Here is a 17,075-nt window from a genome sequence, read left to right as displayed (position 1 = left end):
GCACTGCAGCCGGGGGCGGAGCGAGCCACCCATGGGGGCGGAGCGAGCCGCGACTCCCAAGCCTCCCCAAAGCTGTCAAAATGAAGGGGGAAGGGGGGAATGACACTGGCAAAGCGGCACAGCTCCTCCCCTTACCCCGATGGCTCGGGGTAGGCTTGGGAGTTGTGGGCGCAGTGGCGTAGCGTGGGGGGTGCAGGGGGGGCCGGCCGTACCGGGCGCAACATCTGGGGGTTAGGGTTAGGGTGTGCAAATCCACGGGTTAGGGGGTGCAAATTACTTGCCTTGCCCCGGGTGCTGACAACCCACGCTACGCCACTGTGTGGGCGGGCGGCGCGCCGAATGCCACCCTCCTCAGTGAGGGCACCTGGGGCGACCCGCTCCCCTTCCTACGCCCCTGGAAGGAGGAGGAAGCAATCTCTGGCTGGTGGTGGTGGCAGGTGATGGAGGAAGAGGCACCAGTGATGGAAGCCACGCTGCTGCCATGTTCCTGGTCCCTCCAACATCCTGATGCATGGAACCCCCCCTTCCCCCAATCTATCTCACAAGTTGGCTCTGCGCTAATTATACGCAGCCATATGCTGAAGTGTTGATTGTTGGGTACGATGAGCAATGAATTCAGGGTCAAGCGGTCTTCTGATTCCTTCACAAAATACAAAGGAGCAACTCCTAATCTGTGTGGATGGTGAGGTTAGCATGTACTTCCATACATTCTGGGCTCGCTTGCAAGAAACACTTACTGTGTAGCAGAATTTTCAGAAAAGAACTTCTAGGGCAGGCATAGGCAAACTTGGCCCGCCAGGTGTTTTGGGACTACCACTCCCATCATCCCTGACCAGTGGTCCTGCTAGCTAGGGATCATAAGAGTTGTAGTCCCAAAACATCTGGAGGGCTGAGCTTGCCTATGCCTGGCTTAGAAGCATACCTGCATATTTTCCTTTCATAATTAGAGACTTAGCCCTTGTCCCCTTTTTAAAGGAAGCTCAGAGTCTGGTGCCTCTGCCAGGGGTGCTTTGCACCTGTAGCCATCGGCAGTGGCGTAGCGTGGGGGGTGCAGGGGGGCCGGCCGCACCGGGCGCAACATCTGGGGGTTAGGGTTAGGGGGTGCAAATCCACGGGTTAGGGGGCGCAAATCCACGGGTTAGGGGGTGCAAATTACTTGCCTTGCCCCGGGTGCTGACAACCCACGCTACGCCACTGGCCATCGGGTTGGTGACCCCATGTTTAAACCAACATTTAGCTTTAGAGGCAAATCAGCCTTCTGTAACACATATCAGATTGCTAATGCAGCCTTGTGAAATGGACTTTGAGCAAGGAAGCAATGATAGCTTCATTCTCCCTTTCCTTTGCAAAGAATGCTGTGTTGTGGGCTGGGTGGTCCATAAACCAACAAAGACGCCACATAAATCTTCTCTATCTAGCCTGCTGCTATTGCTAAGTTAGCCACAAGGTGGAGTATTGCCTGGACCAAAATGCCTTCTGGAGGTTCGTAAGCATGATTTGTGTGCACATCTTAAAACACAGCAATAATATAAAGTGGGTGACAACTTTGAAACCCTCCATGCAGAAACAAAATAACAAAGCATTTATTTCTTTATATGCTTTCTTGATTCTTTCTTCCTGGAAATTGCATTAATTATATATAACCACTTTTAAAGCAGAATAATTGCCCTATTCCTATTCTGATTTTTAGAAATATGCACTTTAATCATACACACGTTGAATCATATGTAAATTGACCGTTAAATATTTCCCAACCCTTTGGACCAGTGTGTGACATAGGAAAACTAGAATATTTGCTTCATGTGATGCATTATTAGTGTAATAGAGGTTGACTATGAAATCTTTGAGTTTAATCACTAATATTTCAGTTTGATAGGTTTATTTGAAGTCACAAAGTTCCCCCAGATGTTCAACATGAGTGTAAAAGGACTTACCAGTAGATGCACTAAAGATCAAAAGGGCCTTTATTTAAAGGAATGCTAGCATTTAAAAGAAAATAGCACATTTAATTTTTAAATAAAATATTTAACAAGTTAAAAAGACAGGCATTGCCAGGATTGAAGGCATTAATACATGAAATACCAAGTCACCTTATATTTTGAAGACTTACTATTATTCATTTATCACATTAGAAGTACTCAAAGCAGTTTGCATACATTTGCTTTGTAATAATTACAACTGTGTAAGATAGGCCAGTTTTATTATCCCATATTTATAGAGGGGAAATGGAGACTGAATGGTTGCATTCAGTTGCCTTATAAGAAAGAATGTAGAGTCAGACGAAGTTTAGTAGATGTAGAGCTTTATTTTATATCACCTTCCTTTCAAACAGACATACTAGTATTCTTCCTCCCAGATTTCCCCCTTTCCTGCTAATCTGCTATAAGTCTTGGGGTAAATTAGTGTGTGCTTAGCCCATGGACGCAGGTGGCACTGTGGGTTAAACCACAGAGCCTAGGACTTGCCGATCAGAAGGTTGGCAGTTCGAATCCCCGCGGTGGGGTGAGCTCCCATTGCTCGGTCCCTGCTCCTGCCAACCTAGCAGTTCAAAAGCATGCCAGTGCAAGTAGATAAATAGCTACCGCTCTGGCAGGAAGGTAAATGGCGTTTCCATGCACTCTGGTTTCCGTCACGGTGTCCCATTGCACCAGAAGCGGTTTAGTCCTTCTGGCCACATGACCCGGAAAGCTGTATGTGGACAAATGCCAGCTCCCTCAGCCTGAAAGCAAGATGAGCGCCGCAACCCCATAGTTGCCTTTGACTGGATTTAACCAAACAGGGGTCCTTTACCTTTACCTTTTCACTGCCTAAACGGATGAAACTAGAGATTAAGCATTTGTTACAGCTTCATTTTGGAGCAAATCAGTTCCACGACAGAGCTCAGAAGACGGGCAGTAACTAGACTGCATACTTCTCTGAATTATATGGTGTGGTTCTTACAAAATGTGAAGAAAAAACCATATTTTTGGGGGGAGGGCACAGAAAAGCATGTGAAGATGAATATTTCAATCATAAAACGCATCCAAAACACAAAATTTCAGGGGATGTGCAAAAAATGTGTGCAATTTAAAAGCAATTGTGTGTGTGTTTAATGCTCAGAAAATGAGACAAAACAGATTTACAGTTGAATACAGTGGTACCTTGGGTTACATATGCTTCAGGTTACATACGCTTCAGGTTACATACAGACTCCGCTAACCCAGAAATAGTACCTCAGGTTAAGAACTTTGCTTCAGGATGAGAACAGAAATCATGCTCCGGCGGCGCGGCAGCAGCGGGAGGCACCTAAAGTGGTGCTTCAGGTTAAGAACAGTTTCAGGTTAAGAACGGACCTCCAGAACGAATTAAGTACTTAACCCGAGGTACCACTGATGGGAAGTTTATTTCAACCCAACATACCACTGTACATGCAACACTGGACCAGACTGGAAATTGGCTGATGCTTCCAGCTGGCTCCCTCGGCCTGAAAGCAAGATGAGCACCGCAACCCCATAGTCACCTTTGTCTGGACTTAACCGTCCAGGGGTCCTTTACCTTTTACCCAGGAGATGAGATAAAGGCAGGAGCAACAGGAAATACAGAATGGGCAGAAGAGCAGGGTTACCTTGTCATGGCTCCTGTTTGCTCCATCTCCTCTGCCTGACCCAGAGAGACCTTCCTAAACTGTGGGGTTGTCCTTGGACAGATGCATTGCAGCAGATTCCACATCCTTCCTTCAGTCTTACTCTGACCCCAGGTATTTTCATATAAAGACCAGAACATGTTGTTGTTGTTGCTTAGTCGTTTGGTCGTGACCCCATGGACCAGAGCATGCCAGGCACTCCTGTCTTCCACTGCCTCCCACAGTTTGGTCAAACTCATGTTGGTAGCTTCGAGAACACTATCCAACCATCTCATCCTCTGTTGTCCCCTTCTCCTTGTGCCCTCCATCTTTCCCAACATCAGGGTCTTTTCCAGGGAGTCTTCTCTTCTCATGAGGTGGCCAAATTATTGGAGCCTTAGCTTCAGGATCTGTCCTTCCAGTGAGTACTCAGGGCTGATTTCCTTAAGAATGGATAGGTTTGATCTTCTTGCAGTCCATGGGACTGTCAAGAGTCTCCTCCAGCACCATAATTCAAAAGCATCAATTCTTTGGCAATCAGCCTTCTTTATGGTCCAGCTCTCACTTCCATACATCACCACTGGGAAAACCATAGCTTTTACTATACGGACCTTTGTTGGCAAGGTGATGTCTCTGCTTTTTAAGATGCTGTCTAGGTTTGTCATTGCTTTTCTCCCAAGAAGCAGGCAATGACATTAAAAAAAGCAATTCAAACAAAGCCATAATAACGCTGGAAACACAGATATGTCCAAAAACCGCCAGGAAAAAGAAAAATAGTTTCAGCAGTTGGCGGTAAGCAAGTAGTGAGACTTTGGTAGGCTTCTTTGAGCACATTGTTCCATAATATGAGTATTGTCTCCCAACCCCCCAACCCCCCAATTCTGGCTTTACAAGTAGAAAGAACATGGTGAAAAGTGCAAGTGTCGTCTTCGGTCTCACTGTTGGATTGTACTTGTTTTGGCAAAGCAAGTCAAAAGAGTTATTGTAACAGAATATGAGCAAGTCTCCCCACAGCTGCTGCTTATTATTACTCCCAAATCACCTGCTCAAACCTAGAAAATTACATAAAACGTGACCTCCTGGGACAAGTATTATTATTATTTCCCCCCACAAGTCTCGTAGATAGTGATCTTCATGCTGTCCATATGAGCAACTTTAGGAATATTTATCACAGGAACATCTTGTGTTTTAAATCTTCGTTAAATTTCTAAATCCCAACAGCATAATACAATTGGATAAACAATACAAGGAAAGCAGACGTTCTGATGGTGAAAACATCCAGGTTAGCAGAAAACTGAGGTGACAGAATCATCACAAATTTGACTTTCTACCACTTTCCATACGTTGTTCTCATGTAATCATTTTGAAAAGGGACAGGAAACTCTCTTAGATTTAATTAATTTATGTTCCGTAGTATCAGAACTATTTAAATGCTTTTAGTTTACAATAATCTGTTCATACTGCTTTGGTTTATCATAACCTGTGGATTTGGCACTGTTCTGTCTATTAGATGATGATGATAATGATTTACTTATTAAATTTGTATACCACCCTTCATCCAAATAGTACAGGGCAGTTTCCAACATAAACATACAAAATGAGAACACAAAATACGTAATAAAGCAAACACAAACTAATAACCCCCTCCCACAAACACAGTTAAAAGGCCACAGATTAAAAGGCCAAAGGCCTGGTTTTAGAGGAAAGTTTTTGCCTGGCACTTAAAGATATGTAATGATGCTGTCTAGGGAGAGCGTTCCACAGCTGGGGAGCCACTGCAGAAAAGACCTTGTTCTCGTGTTGTCACTCTATGGATCAGATGGTGATTGCAGGGTCTGGGTTGGTTCATAAGGTGAGAGGTGATCCTTCAGGTAGATCATATGAAGATAATATAAAGAATGAATGGTTAATAAGAAAGTGGCATGTAGCAGGATATGGCAAACACAGTGAAACCAAGATATAGAATATACTGTATTTGTCGCTCTATAAGACGCACCAGACCATAAGACGCACCTAGTTTTTGGAGGAGAAAAACAAGAAAAAAAAATTCTGAATCTCAGAAGCCAGAACAGCAAGAGGGATCGCTGCGCAGTGAAATCAGCAATCCCTCTTGCTGTTCTGGCTTCTGGGATAGCTGCACAGCCTGCTTGCACTCCGTAAGACGCACACACATTTCCCCTTACTTTTTAGGAGGGAAAAAGTGAGTCTTACAGACCGAAAATACGGTACCTAGAAGTACCTGAGTTAAAAATCTGGATGGCTCTGGGGAAATGGCTGAATATGTATATAGCAAAAACAAAAAACAAAAATTCCTTCCAGTAGCACCTTAAAGACCAACTACGTTAGTTCTTGGTATGAGCTTTCGTGTGCATGCACACTTCTTCAGATACCGGTTGATGGACTTCCATTTCATGCGGCTCAATGTGGTGCCTTCCATAGTTCCAGTTACAGATAGGTAGCCGTGTTGGTCTGCCATTGTCAAAACAAAAAAATTTTTTTCCTTCCAGTAGCACCTTAAAGACCAACTAAGTTAGTTCTTGGTATGAGCTTTCGTGTGCATGCACCAACACGGCTACCTATCTGTATGTATATAGCAAGTTATTTCAATGTAGATGTATTTACTGAGGTTTCAGAAGAGCCTTAGCAGGGGTGATTGGAGGGGCAGCTCACTGCTCTGGTTGCTTCCTTTGCAATAGGTATTAGGTTCTTTGTCAGGGGTCAGCAAACTTTTTCAGCAGGAGGCCAGTCCACTGTCCCTCAGACCTTGTGGGGGGCTGGACTATATTTTGGAGAAAAAAAAATGAACGAATTCCTATGCCCCACTAATAACCCAGAGATGCATTTTAAATAAAAGCACACATTCTACTCATGTAAAAACACCGGGCGGGCCCTACAAATAACCCAGAGATGCATTTTAAATCAAAGGACACATTATTTTCATGTAAAAACACGCTGATTCCTGGACCGTCCACAGGCCGGATTTAGAAGGCAATTGGACCAGATCCGGTCCCCGGGCCTTAGTTTGCCTGCCCATGCTCTATGTCGTCGCTTCTGGGGGATGGGATCTGCTGGAGGGGACCTGCAGCCGGGGGAGAGACAGATATGGAAGGAGGGGGAGAATGGGGAGGCACATCAGTATGAACATGCCAGATCCTACTCTTGCCTAGGTGCACACACAACCACCCCATCAGGTATAGCTGTCAGGGCAGAATGGGAGCAAGGATCTGCTCACAGGGCTTGCCAGAAGGTACAGTTTAAATAAAAAATGCAGCTTATTTTTTTTAAAAAAAATGCTTGCCAATGGTTAACTTGGGTTAGTTATCTCTCTAGTTGCGTGTGTTAACTCTGTAGTTAATGTTTAAGGGCAATCTGTAATTGACAGTTCCTTCCCCCCGTCCCAGAAAGTAAATAAACTAATTTCTAACTCATCTTTGTTTCTATTGTGTAATCAGAATGTCTTTTATTCCATTCCAACCCCAGGGATATAAGTATGTGAACAAGGAAGGAGCGTGTTGTGGGAAATGTCTCAAGACGATGTGCGACGAGGTATCACACTGGTCTCCGGGAGATGAAGATGTCCATTGGCATGAGGTCAGTCTGTCGGTTGGACCGTGGAAAGGGCACGGCTGACGTCTTCCCCCACTTATATATCACCATAATTAGACCTCGTCCAAGAGTACACCAACTAAAGGGTAGTGACTGTTGGGTGTCTAATCTGTTGGGATAGCCCCACAAAGTCCCCAGGTGACAAAGCCTGAAAGCCTTGGGCACTTCAGCACTAGGTATCAGCTGGCGAGTCCCATAGGGGTTATATATTCAACACCAGATATAAACACAATTGGGACACCTAAAAAGTGAAGAACATGGTGGTGGCACCCCATTGAGAAGCCACAAAGGGCATAATTGAGAAACTAACCCTCTTTCTGCCTTTGCCCGGCCAGGTTTTGGTGATACAAGGCAGATTAACGCTATCAAGTGTCGTCATCCTGATAGCATCCTTGGCAGCTGTTTTCTAATGACGGCTTGACATTTAGCAACAGCAAGGCCTAAGGCAGGCATAGGCAAACTTAGCCCTCCAGATGTTTGGGGACTACAACTCCCATCATCCCTGACCACTGGTCCTGTTAGCTATGGATGATGGGAGTTGTAGTCCCAAAACATCTGGAGGGCTGAGTTTTCCTATGCCTGGCCTAAGGGCTGGCTGACACGGTCGCCACAGTTTGCTTGGATGGGATAAGGCCTTGACATATTTCTCCCTCTACTTTAAAAGAGGAAGGCATTCTTCATTCCACAGAAGTCCTTTTCCTGTGTTTCCTTTACAGGTTGGCTCTGAGTGGCATTCCCCCTCCGATCCATGCATCATCAGAGAATGCGTCCGGGTGAATGAGGAGGTGTTTATTCAGACAAAGAACGTCTCGTGCGCTCAGGCACAGCAACCCAGTTGCCCATTCGGAACCGAACTGCGCTGTAGCCGAACAACTGGCTGCTGTCCTACATGCCACTGTGGTACGGAATGGTCTGTCACACAAAAAAGGGCTCGCCAGTTTCTTGTGTATTTCTTATGAGGAAAGTGGTCCGAAAAGTTAAGCATTTGGCTTGGTCTGTACGACTTGGGCTACAAACTCAACAGTTTGCTTTCTGTTTTGTTTTTGTGTGACATCAAGAACATACTGATGCCACTATTTATGCTTTTTTCCTCTCTCGATCACTCACTTTCCCACTTTTCTCCTCAGGCCCCACTCACTTTTGCTTTTTTTATTTTTTATTTTTGCACTTTTCAGACACACAATTGCCTTGTGGAATTCATTGCCCCAGGATGTTTTTTCTTGGAGGAGAAGACGACTGACTAAGCACTTTACGGCACCATTTTGTTGCCTAACAGTTTTGGAAGCAAAAACAGGCTGCGCAAAATAATATAGCAGTTTCTGCTTCCTTGGGAAATCAGTGGTCCATTTCAGAATCCTCAATGTGGCCTGTTCCATTATGAGGTGGTCTGAGGGCTTTGTGCTGCCTCTGCTTCTTCACTCCCCTCTAAAATGGTATACCACTTAGGGATTTGTTTATTTTTTAAAGAACTATTGAGAAATGGTAATAACCAGCTAAATAAAAACTGGATATCCAGCTACCCACAGCCTGAGCAGCTAGTGCCTGGGACTCCTTGCCACCAGCATTTTCAACGCAGATAGAGCAAGTCTCTGGGAGCAATAGGACTTGATGTTCCATTGCTCCCAGAGGGAATCATACAGAACAAATGTGTTATTTGCCCCATGTATAGCACAATGCAGCAATGAGGTTATCAGGCCCCAGATAGCCTGATGGGGTGGAGCTGGGGCATCCGCCAAAGCTGGCGGGAGGCACCCTATGTCATGGGAGTGATCTGTGCCACCATGACAGCAATAGATCCAGGTGTACCCCAAGCTATGAACCTGATCCTTCAGAGGCAGTGTGGCCCCATCTAGTCCATGACTGCAGTCAAGAATGGCCATAACCACATGTGCTTGAGATGAACAGGAGAAATAGGGCTGCAGGCCATCTGCATATGGGTGACAGTGCACTCCAGATGACATGATGGAAATGCAGAATTTGTTGTTGTTGTTTAGTCGTTTAGTCATGTCCGACTCTTTGTGACCCCATGGACCAGAGCACGCCAGGCACGCCAGTCTTCCACTGCCTCCCGCAGTTTGGTCAGACTGATGCTGGTAGCTTCGAGAACACTATCCAACCATCTCGTCCTCTGTCGTCCCCTTCTCCTTGTGCCCTCCATCTTTCCCAACATCAGGGTCTTTTCCAGGGAGTCTTCTCTTCTCATGAGGTGGCCAAAGTCTTGGAGCCTCAGCTTCAGGATCTGTCCTTCCAGTGGGCACTCAGGGCTGATTTCTTTAAGAATGGATAGGTTTGATCTTCTTGCAGTCCATGGGACTCTCAAGAGTCTCCTCCAGCACCATAATCTGAAAGCATCAATTCTTCGGAGATCAGCCTTTTTTATGGTCCAGCTCTCACTTCCATACATCACTACTGGGAAAACCATAGCTTTAACTATACGGACCTTTGTTGGCAAGGTGATGTCTCTGCTGTTTAAGATGCTGTCTAGGTTTATCATTGCTTTTCTCCCAAGAAGCAGGCGTCTTTTAATTTTATGGCTGCATATAGATTATTATAATCCCTGTGGTTGCATTGAAGGTACTCATGCTAATGGACACCCATTTTCTCTTGCAGAACCTGTAAGCGGCTGTGTTTTGAATGGTACCGTTCTTGCGGTAAGATAATAGCTAATCAACTTTTGAAATGATCTTCAGTTTGGGAGTTAAGAGATCTCTGTTTTGAAATTTTTCTCATTTCTCTCCGTCAGTTTTAAACCTTTAACCACAAATCTTAGGCTTAGTTCTCACCAAGGTGGTAACCCTGAACATCAGATCTCTGAAGAATGAATTTTGTCGGTGTGAAACATTTCTTTGGCACAGAAAACTAGATGTCAGGGTTAAGGACCTAGGAAACATACTGGGTCAGGCTATCTAGGTCAATGCAATCTACACAACAGGAACCACCAGTGGGTCCCATCCTGTTTTCAGGTGAACATCAGAACTACAGCCCGTTCTTTGGTTTTGGAGTAGCTTTTTGTTGGACAGACATTGGTAGCAGTAGCTCCATACATGTGCTGTTCCTAGGTGTGTATAAGAGCAGGAGTGGGCTGGAGGGTGAAGAGAAAGGATGGATGGACCCAAAAGGAATGGCCAGACTGAGGAGGAGGTGAAGGCCCTGTTCGGGCTCCGGGGAGGGTCTCATCACAAGCTGGAGGTGCAGGAGGTCTTTATTGAGGCTGTTTAGCCTCCCCGCCAAAGAGCTGACATGTGGGGTAGCACAGCAGCAGCCGCATTCCCATGCATCAGCTGAGCAAAGCCCTGTTGCACCTCTGACTCACGAGGAGACCCTCCCCAACATCATCTTTGGGCTCTGGGGAGAGTCTCTATATAGGTTTATGGTATAAATGACCCTCATAGTTCCTCTCCCTCTACATTCCCTTGATCTGAGCCATCAACCAATTTTTTTGAGCCTGGGGGTACTTTACTTCCATGCTCTATATTCTCTCGCTCTTTTAAAAATTATTGAAGTAAGTCAAACAAAGCAATACAATAAAAATAACGGAAGTATAATTCCCCCCCCCAAAAGCAGTACAGCATATCTGGTAAAGACTTAAATCAGGTAAGCAACGTACAGTTAAGACAGTGGAGAAGGGGAGTCTTGTATGTCTGTGTTTGGCAACACGTGATTTATGCATTATTTTCCCAGTTAGTGCTAAACTCCACATATTTTTATACCAATTTTTATTGCAAGTCCATTTGATGGGTTTTGATTTGGAGGGGGGGGGGGAATTCTCTACTTATAACTGGTCTTACTACTTTATTAATTAAATGTTTACACTGCTTCTTGCTTCTTACAATTTCAATAATATACAAAAGCTCTGCTTAACAAAATCACGATAAAAATAGCCAATACTATGCGGAGTCATAAACGTCAAGAGACCATAAGGTTTCATAGGCTGCTTGAATCACTGATGTGTAGAGCTGGAAGGACCCTGAGGGTCATCTAGTCCAACCCCCTACAGTGCAGGAATCTCAAATAAAGTTTACATGACAGATAATTGAGATAACCTCTGCTTCGAAAACCTCCAAGGAAAGAGAGTCCACCACTTTCCGAGGGAGTCTTTTCCACTGTCAGACAGCTCTTCTTGTCAGAAAGTTCTTCCTGATGTTGAGCCAGAATCTCCTTTCTTGTAACTTGAAGCCATTGGTTTGGGTCCTGCCCTCCAGAGCAGGAGAAAATAAACTTTTCCCATCTTCCATGGGACAGTCCTTTACATAACTAAAGATGGCTATCATATTTCCTCTTATCCAGGCTAAACATACCCAACCCTCTCCACTGTTCCTCTGTTTCCAGACCCTTGATCATCTTACACACACCAGAAGTGGAACCATAAATTGGAGAGTTTTTCATACAGTTATTCCCTTTGATTGACCAGAGAATAAACTCTCATCTCCTCTTCTGGGTTTTCTCCTCCTTCTCTGGCTTTCTAAGCACTTGAATGACATGTCCTTGCTTGATTTCGCTACCCCTATTACCATGAAAGGGACGCAAGTGGCGCTGTGGGTTAAACCACAGAGCCTAGGGCTTGCCGATCAGAAGGTCGGCGGTTCAAATCCCTGTGATGGGGTGAGATCCCGTTGCTCAGTCCCAGCTCCTGCCAACCTAGCAGTTTGAAAGCACGTTAAAGTGCAAGTAGATAAATAGGTACCGCTCCAGCGGGAAGGTAAACAGCGTTTCCGTGCGCTGCTCTGGTTCGCCAAAAGCGGCTTAGTCATGCTGGCCACATGACCCAGAAACTGTACGCCGGCTCCCTCGGCCGATAAAGCGAGATGAGCGCCGCAACCCAAGAGTTGGTCACGACTGGACCTAATGGTTAGGGGTCCCTTTACCTTTTTATTACCATGAAAAGGAACTGAGACCAAGGGACTTTCCTTGCAACATTAGCATTTTCCTCCATGGGGGGAACGTCTGTGGAAAAGGGAAGCTCACTCTGAAAGCAAAAAAAAAAAAAAATACAAAAGGATTACAGAGAAGATGCCCGAGAAGCAGTTTGGTTGTTCAAAAAGTGCTTCATTATGTTTCAATCCAATCTGGAGCCCCAGCAGCAGTTTTTAAGTAAGAATACAATTGCCCACAAATCTAATTAAGGCATCAAAAGCTTTGCCCTGAGAGTCAGAGAGGGAATCAGAGAAAGGCAAATTAGGATAGGATAGAGAAAGACAGGAAAAGGAAGCGGGGGAGGGGTAGAGAGAGGGAGAATGCTAGGAAAATATTTTTAAATCATTCTTATTAGCTCTATCTAAGGCCCAGTATTAGTCCTTCATTATTATAACTGCTTCAGGGGGCATTTATCTGTTTATAGTGCAATTCCATGAAACTCCACTCAGAAGAAAATCCTACTGAATTCATGGCAATGTATTCCTAGATAAAGTAGTATAGGATTGCAGGTTTGTTTGTTTGTTCTAAAAGTTGTGGCCTGTCTTCATTCGCCAGTTGGAATGTCCAGGACAAAAGTGCAAAAAACTAAAACTTTACAAAACTAGAAAAAAACAATAGCACTGCAAAAACTCTCAGCAGTTTAAAGTATGTGCGTGTGTTAATTAAAAGTTTTTTTCTTTGTAGAACACCCTTCCTAGTTCAGTTCAACCCATCAGTGTTTCTTTAGTATATCCACCCATCTTTCCTCCAGGGTTTCTGTTTTCCCATGAAAAAAACCAAGACTCTCCAAATGCATAATCTGTGATTTGTAATATTTAGACATTCTCCTGAGAGTTTGGCCTTCATCCAGTAAAGTACTGCTGGAAGTAACATGGAAGCAGGACTTGGTATCTCACACACTTACATTTCCCAGACTTGAAAAATGTATTTTTAACCACCCTTGAAGTACATATTTCACTTTCCATTAAAGGAAAATCCCCTCTCTTCTTTCCTCACCTCTCCCTACTGGCCCCCATTAACAACGTTCAGAGTCTTCTGTTGCCATTATATCACTGGAGCCATTTGTTTTTGCCTTAATCCCTTTACATTTCCACCTCGTATCTAGTTACCAGCTTTATTCTCCCATAGTTTGGTTTAACTGCGTTCATTCTGAATTGCTTTAAACTTCCAACCAGGTGGCTTGACTTACCAAATGGAATCGCCTTGCAACAGTCATCTGGTTTCCCAGGCTTTTATTGAGCAGAGTGATTAAGGAAGACCCGGGTGCTCTTTGCCTTGATACTGACTTTTACGGCTTGCATTGGCCAGTAGTGTGTTAGCAGATGTTGTAGGATTCTCATGCAGCATTTCATAGGTGTATTTCACAAACTTAAATAATAATAATAATATGCATTTGCCAGCTCCTAGTAATCTCCTTGTTAATGGGGCTTTATTGTCCAGGACCCTGCCAACCTGGCAGTTTGAAAGCACGTCAAAGTGCAAGTAGATAAATCGGTACTGCTCCGGCGGGAAGGTAAACGGTCTTTCCATGCGCTGCTCTGGTTTCGCCAGAAGCGACTTAGTCCTGCTGGCCACATGACCCAGAAGCTATCTGCGGACAAACGCTGGCTCCCTTGGCCAGTAAAGCGAGATGAGTGCCGCAACCCCAGAGTCGTCCACGACTGGACTTAACAGTCAGGAGTACCTTTACCTTTTACTGTCCAGGAATAATCCCTGACAATTTTATCTGGGTGGCAGCTTTCCCCCAAACATGGGATATTAGTGGGTTTTTAATTTTGCCTTGCTGCTAGGTTACAGCGTAGAAACTTCTTTTTCCCCCTAAATAAATGATTCAAACTAAAAGAATGGAGAACCATTGGATTCAATTCTGTGAATATAATTCCCAGCAACCCTAGGATATAGTAATTTTAGATTTTCTGTGGCAATTTTAGCCAATGCAAAAATTAAATCCTCCTACTTCATGTAGGAATCTAAGAAATCAATCCTGTGTATGTGACCCTGTCTTAAACATAGGGCTGTGAATTCAGATGAAGGGGATCAGGATAATCAGGAGCCTAGTATAGGTTTGTCTGGTAATAATTGGCATATCATTTCCTTGCGTGTGTGTCCTTTGTTGCATTTATTGTCAACTAATGGATTGTAATGTGGGACGCGGGTGGTGCGGGTGGGACGCGGGTGGCGCTGTGTGTTAAACCACAGAGCCTAGGACTTGCCAATCAGAAGGTCAGCGGTTCAAATCCCCATGATGGGGTGAGCTCCCATTCCTCGGTCCCTGCTCCTGCCAACCTAGCAGTTCGAAAGCACATCAAAGTGCAAGTAGATAAATAGGTGTGGCTCCGGCGGGAAGGTAAACGGCGTTTCCGTGTGCTGCTCTGGTTCGCCAGAAGTGGCTCAGTCACGCTGGCCACATGACCCGGAAGCTGTACGCTGGCTCCCTCGGGCAATAAAGCGAGATGAGCGCGCAACCCCAGAGTCGGCCACGACTGGACCTAATGGTCAGGGGTCCCTTTACCCTTTACCTAATGGATTGTAACCACAGCTGGAGAAAGGGGAAGGAGTTCATGCCACAATGGGGACTGAATGGAAAGGCAGAAAGACATTTGCTTGATAGTTCATTTCCAATAGATTCCCTGGACACTTAATATTATTATCATTTTTGCTTGAACCATCAGCAAAGTAGTGGTTTTCATATCTTCTTTTGGAAATTATATGTTTAGAGGCTGAACGGTTTTATTATTATTATTATTCATCTGGTTAAGAATGGTCCATTCTTCATGTTTCTGATGAGAAAGCATGATCAGTTGAAACTGCGGTTTTGTTCTCATCTTTCAGCCTGGGAAACGCATGCTGTTGGATCAATGCACCAGCTGTCAGTGCAGCCTACAGAGGGGACTGTTTTTGAAATATAAATTGACATGTGGAAAAATCACCTGTGAACCTTGCCCCAAGGTAAGAGAGTGTGTTATGGCCCTGCTGATATTGAAGGTCTAGGATATATTCCAAGCTACTTTATTCTCACACCTCTGTTAAAAGACGCACACTCACAGTCGCAAACTCTACCAGAATTCATGGAAATGTGCAGCATGCGTTTTGTGCCACAGGAGTTGGCTGGACCATATAAATTAACTACATCCTTTATCTTACAGTATCACTGATTTCCATACTACTTTGAGGGTTTTTAAAAATAACAATCAGTGGTATACAACTTTTACAAAATAAGTAAATAAATACTTGAACCCGAAGGCCCTTTAAGCCTTGCCAGAAAGAAAAGTAGGAGTTAAAGCACATGGTCTGCAAAAAGTTTTAAATGTTTCTAATGCTACCTGTAAAATAATAATAATAATAATGAGATCAGGGTCTTTCTGTACACTTGACAGCTGCTGCCAAATAATTTTCAAGACACTTTTTCATTCTTCATGGCCACAATTCTTACCTAAATTTTCCATGTTCCCTCACTCCGGTTGGCTCAGAACGGAATATTGTTACATGTTTAGTGTGAGCCTTATTTTTTATTGAACTTGGTTAGAGTCGCATTTTGCATATTTCCACATGCAATTAGGTAAAGGATCTGTTTAAAATCGCTTAAGAAAACATTTCTAAATACCTGAAATTACTGTTTTCATAGTGGATGCATCCCAAACTGGCGGGGACTTTAGGTTGGAGCATGAATGGCTCAGAACCTTGCTGAAATTCTCCCCCTAACTTGCCAGTTCATACAACACAGCTTATACTGGTAGAAACTGCGTGTGTGTGTGCAGCAGCAGCAGCCAAGGTTTCTAGGGACCCCTACATTTCTCAAGAGTTCCTGGATGGACTCGACACTTTAAGTCTTTACATGCTAGAAATACAGCCATTATTTCAAAAAATGTAATATTTCTTATGTAGGCCCTTTGCCATTCAGATTTGCTCATTTAGTTTTTGTGTGAAGGCAGAACCCTTTCAGCGTCATTCAGTATAGATTTCCTATTCTGTGCCCAGTTCTGTTCCCACAAGACTTGCTTCAGAGATGAAGAGAGGTCTTAACATTCACTTCATCCCTGAAAGCAGCTGTTGAAAAGAGGGATTAGACTCCAGAGAAGCTTTCTCTGAGCCCAATCCCTCCTCATCAAATGATGAAATCATTGAGGGGGGACAGGAAGAGGGAGGAAGGAATAAAAATAGGCCTTTGCCAATCTCCCCCAAAGCAACATCGCACGCAGTATTTATGTATGTGTTGTTATAGATGACGACAAATGTGTAACTTCTAAGGACAGACTCTCAGGTTATTGTTGTAGAACAGTTGCGCTTTGAGTTCCCCCAGCCACCCCCAAAAATGAAGACACAATTAACACGGGGTTTTAGTTTGAGTTATTGGGCAAAACTTTGGCCACAACTTTATTGAATACAGAATGTGAGTGGTATTGGCTTAGGCATTGGAATCGTCCACACTATATCAGACTCCCGCCCACATCACGGGGAATCTGATAAAAGGGTGAAACACAACCAGAGGGAGCCCCCGTGGGGTCCTGGTATGGCCCTAGCCCCTAGGTTTCGGACAAGACCCAGGCCAACCCCTGATTCCTTTAACAGAATACCCTTGAGCTTGGAGTGGCAGGTGATGACCGCACCTCTCCGCCCCACACATTGCTGATCCAATGCCTAACCGCCAAACCTTACAAAGTTGTGATGATTGCTACGTGGTAGGTGAAAACCAAATGGCTCTGCCAATCTGCCAAATGGAAAAATTCCTACCAGGCCCCCATTGCAAAACAGGCGACCAACAATGTCCACAGCAAGGCCAACACACCAGATAAAGGGGTGGACAGGCGGGGGATCCGCTGCGCGAAGGCAAAGAGGTCCAGCAAACATCACGCAGGGCTTAGATAATGTTTTGCGGTCACCCCCCAAGCCAAGCAATTGGCTTTAGGGACCAAGTGACTGCGAAATGACCAGAGTTGAGCAGGGCATAGCCCTG

General features: G+C 44.6%; 1 protein-coding gene across 1 annotated transcript in view; it reads left to right on the top strand.

The window, feature by feature from the left end:
- Positions 1-17,075, top strand: part of VWF (von Willebrand factor) — a 165,245-nt gene that overhangs the window by 135,182 nt on the left and 12,988 nt on the right. Inside the window, exons 44-47 of the mRNA XM_083615379.1 lie at positions 7,082-7,192; positions 7,924-8,107; positions 9,818-9,858; positions 14,954-15,070. Coding sequence (XP_083471505.1) covers positions 7,082-7,192; positions 7,924-8,107; positions 9,818-9,858; positions 14,954-15,070 — 453 coding nt within the window. The remainder of the gene's footprint in view (positions 1-7,081; positions 7,193-7,923; positions 8,108-9,817; positions 9,859-14,953; positions 15,071-17,075) is intronic.

Source organism: Podarcis filfolensis (genome assembly GCF_964270895.1).
Source record: "Podarcis filfolensis genome assembly, chromosome: 5".
Lineage (NCBI taxonomy): Eukaryota > Metazoa > Chordata > Lepidosauria > Squamata > Lacertidae > Podarcis > Podarcis filfolensis.
Note: the sequence above shows the minus strand (reverse complement) of the source record. Positions and strands in the feature narration are given on the sequence as shown.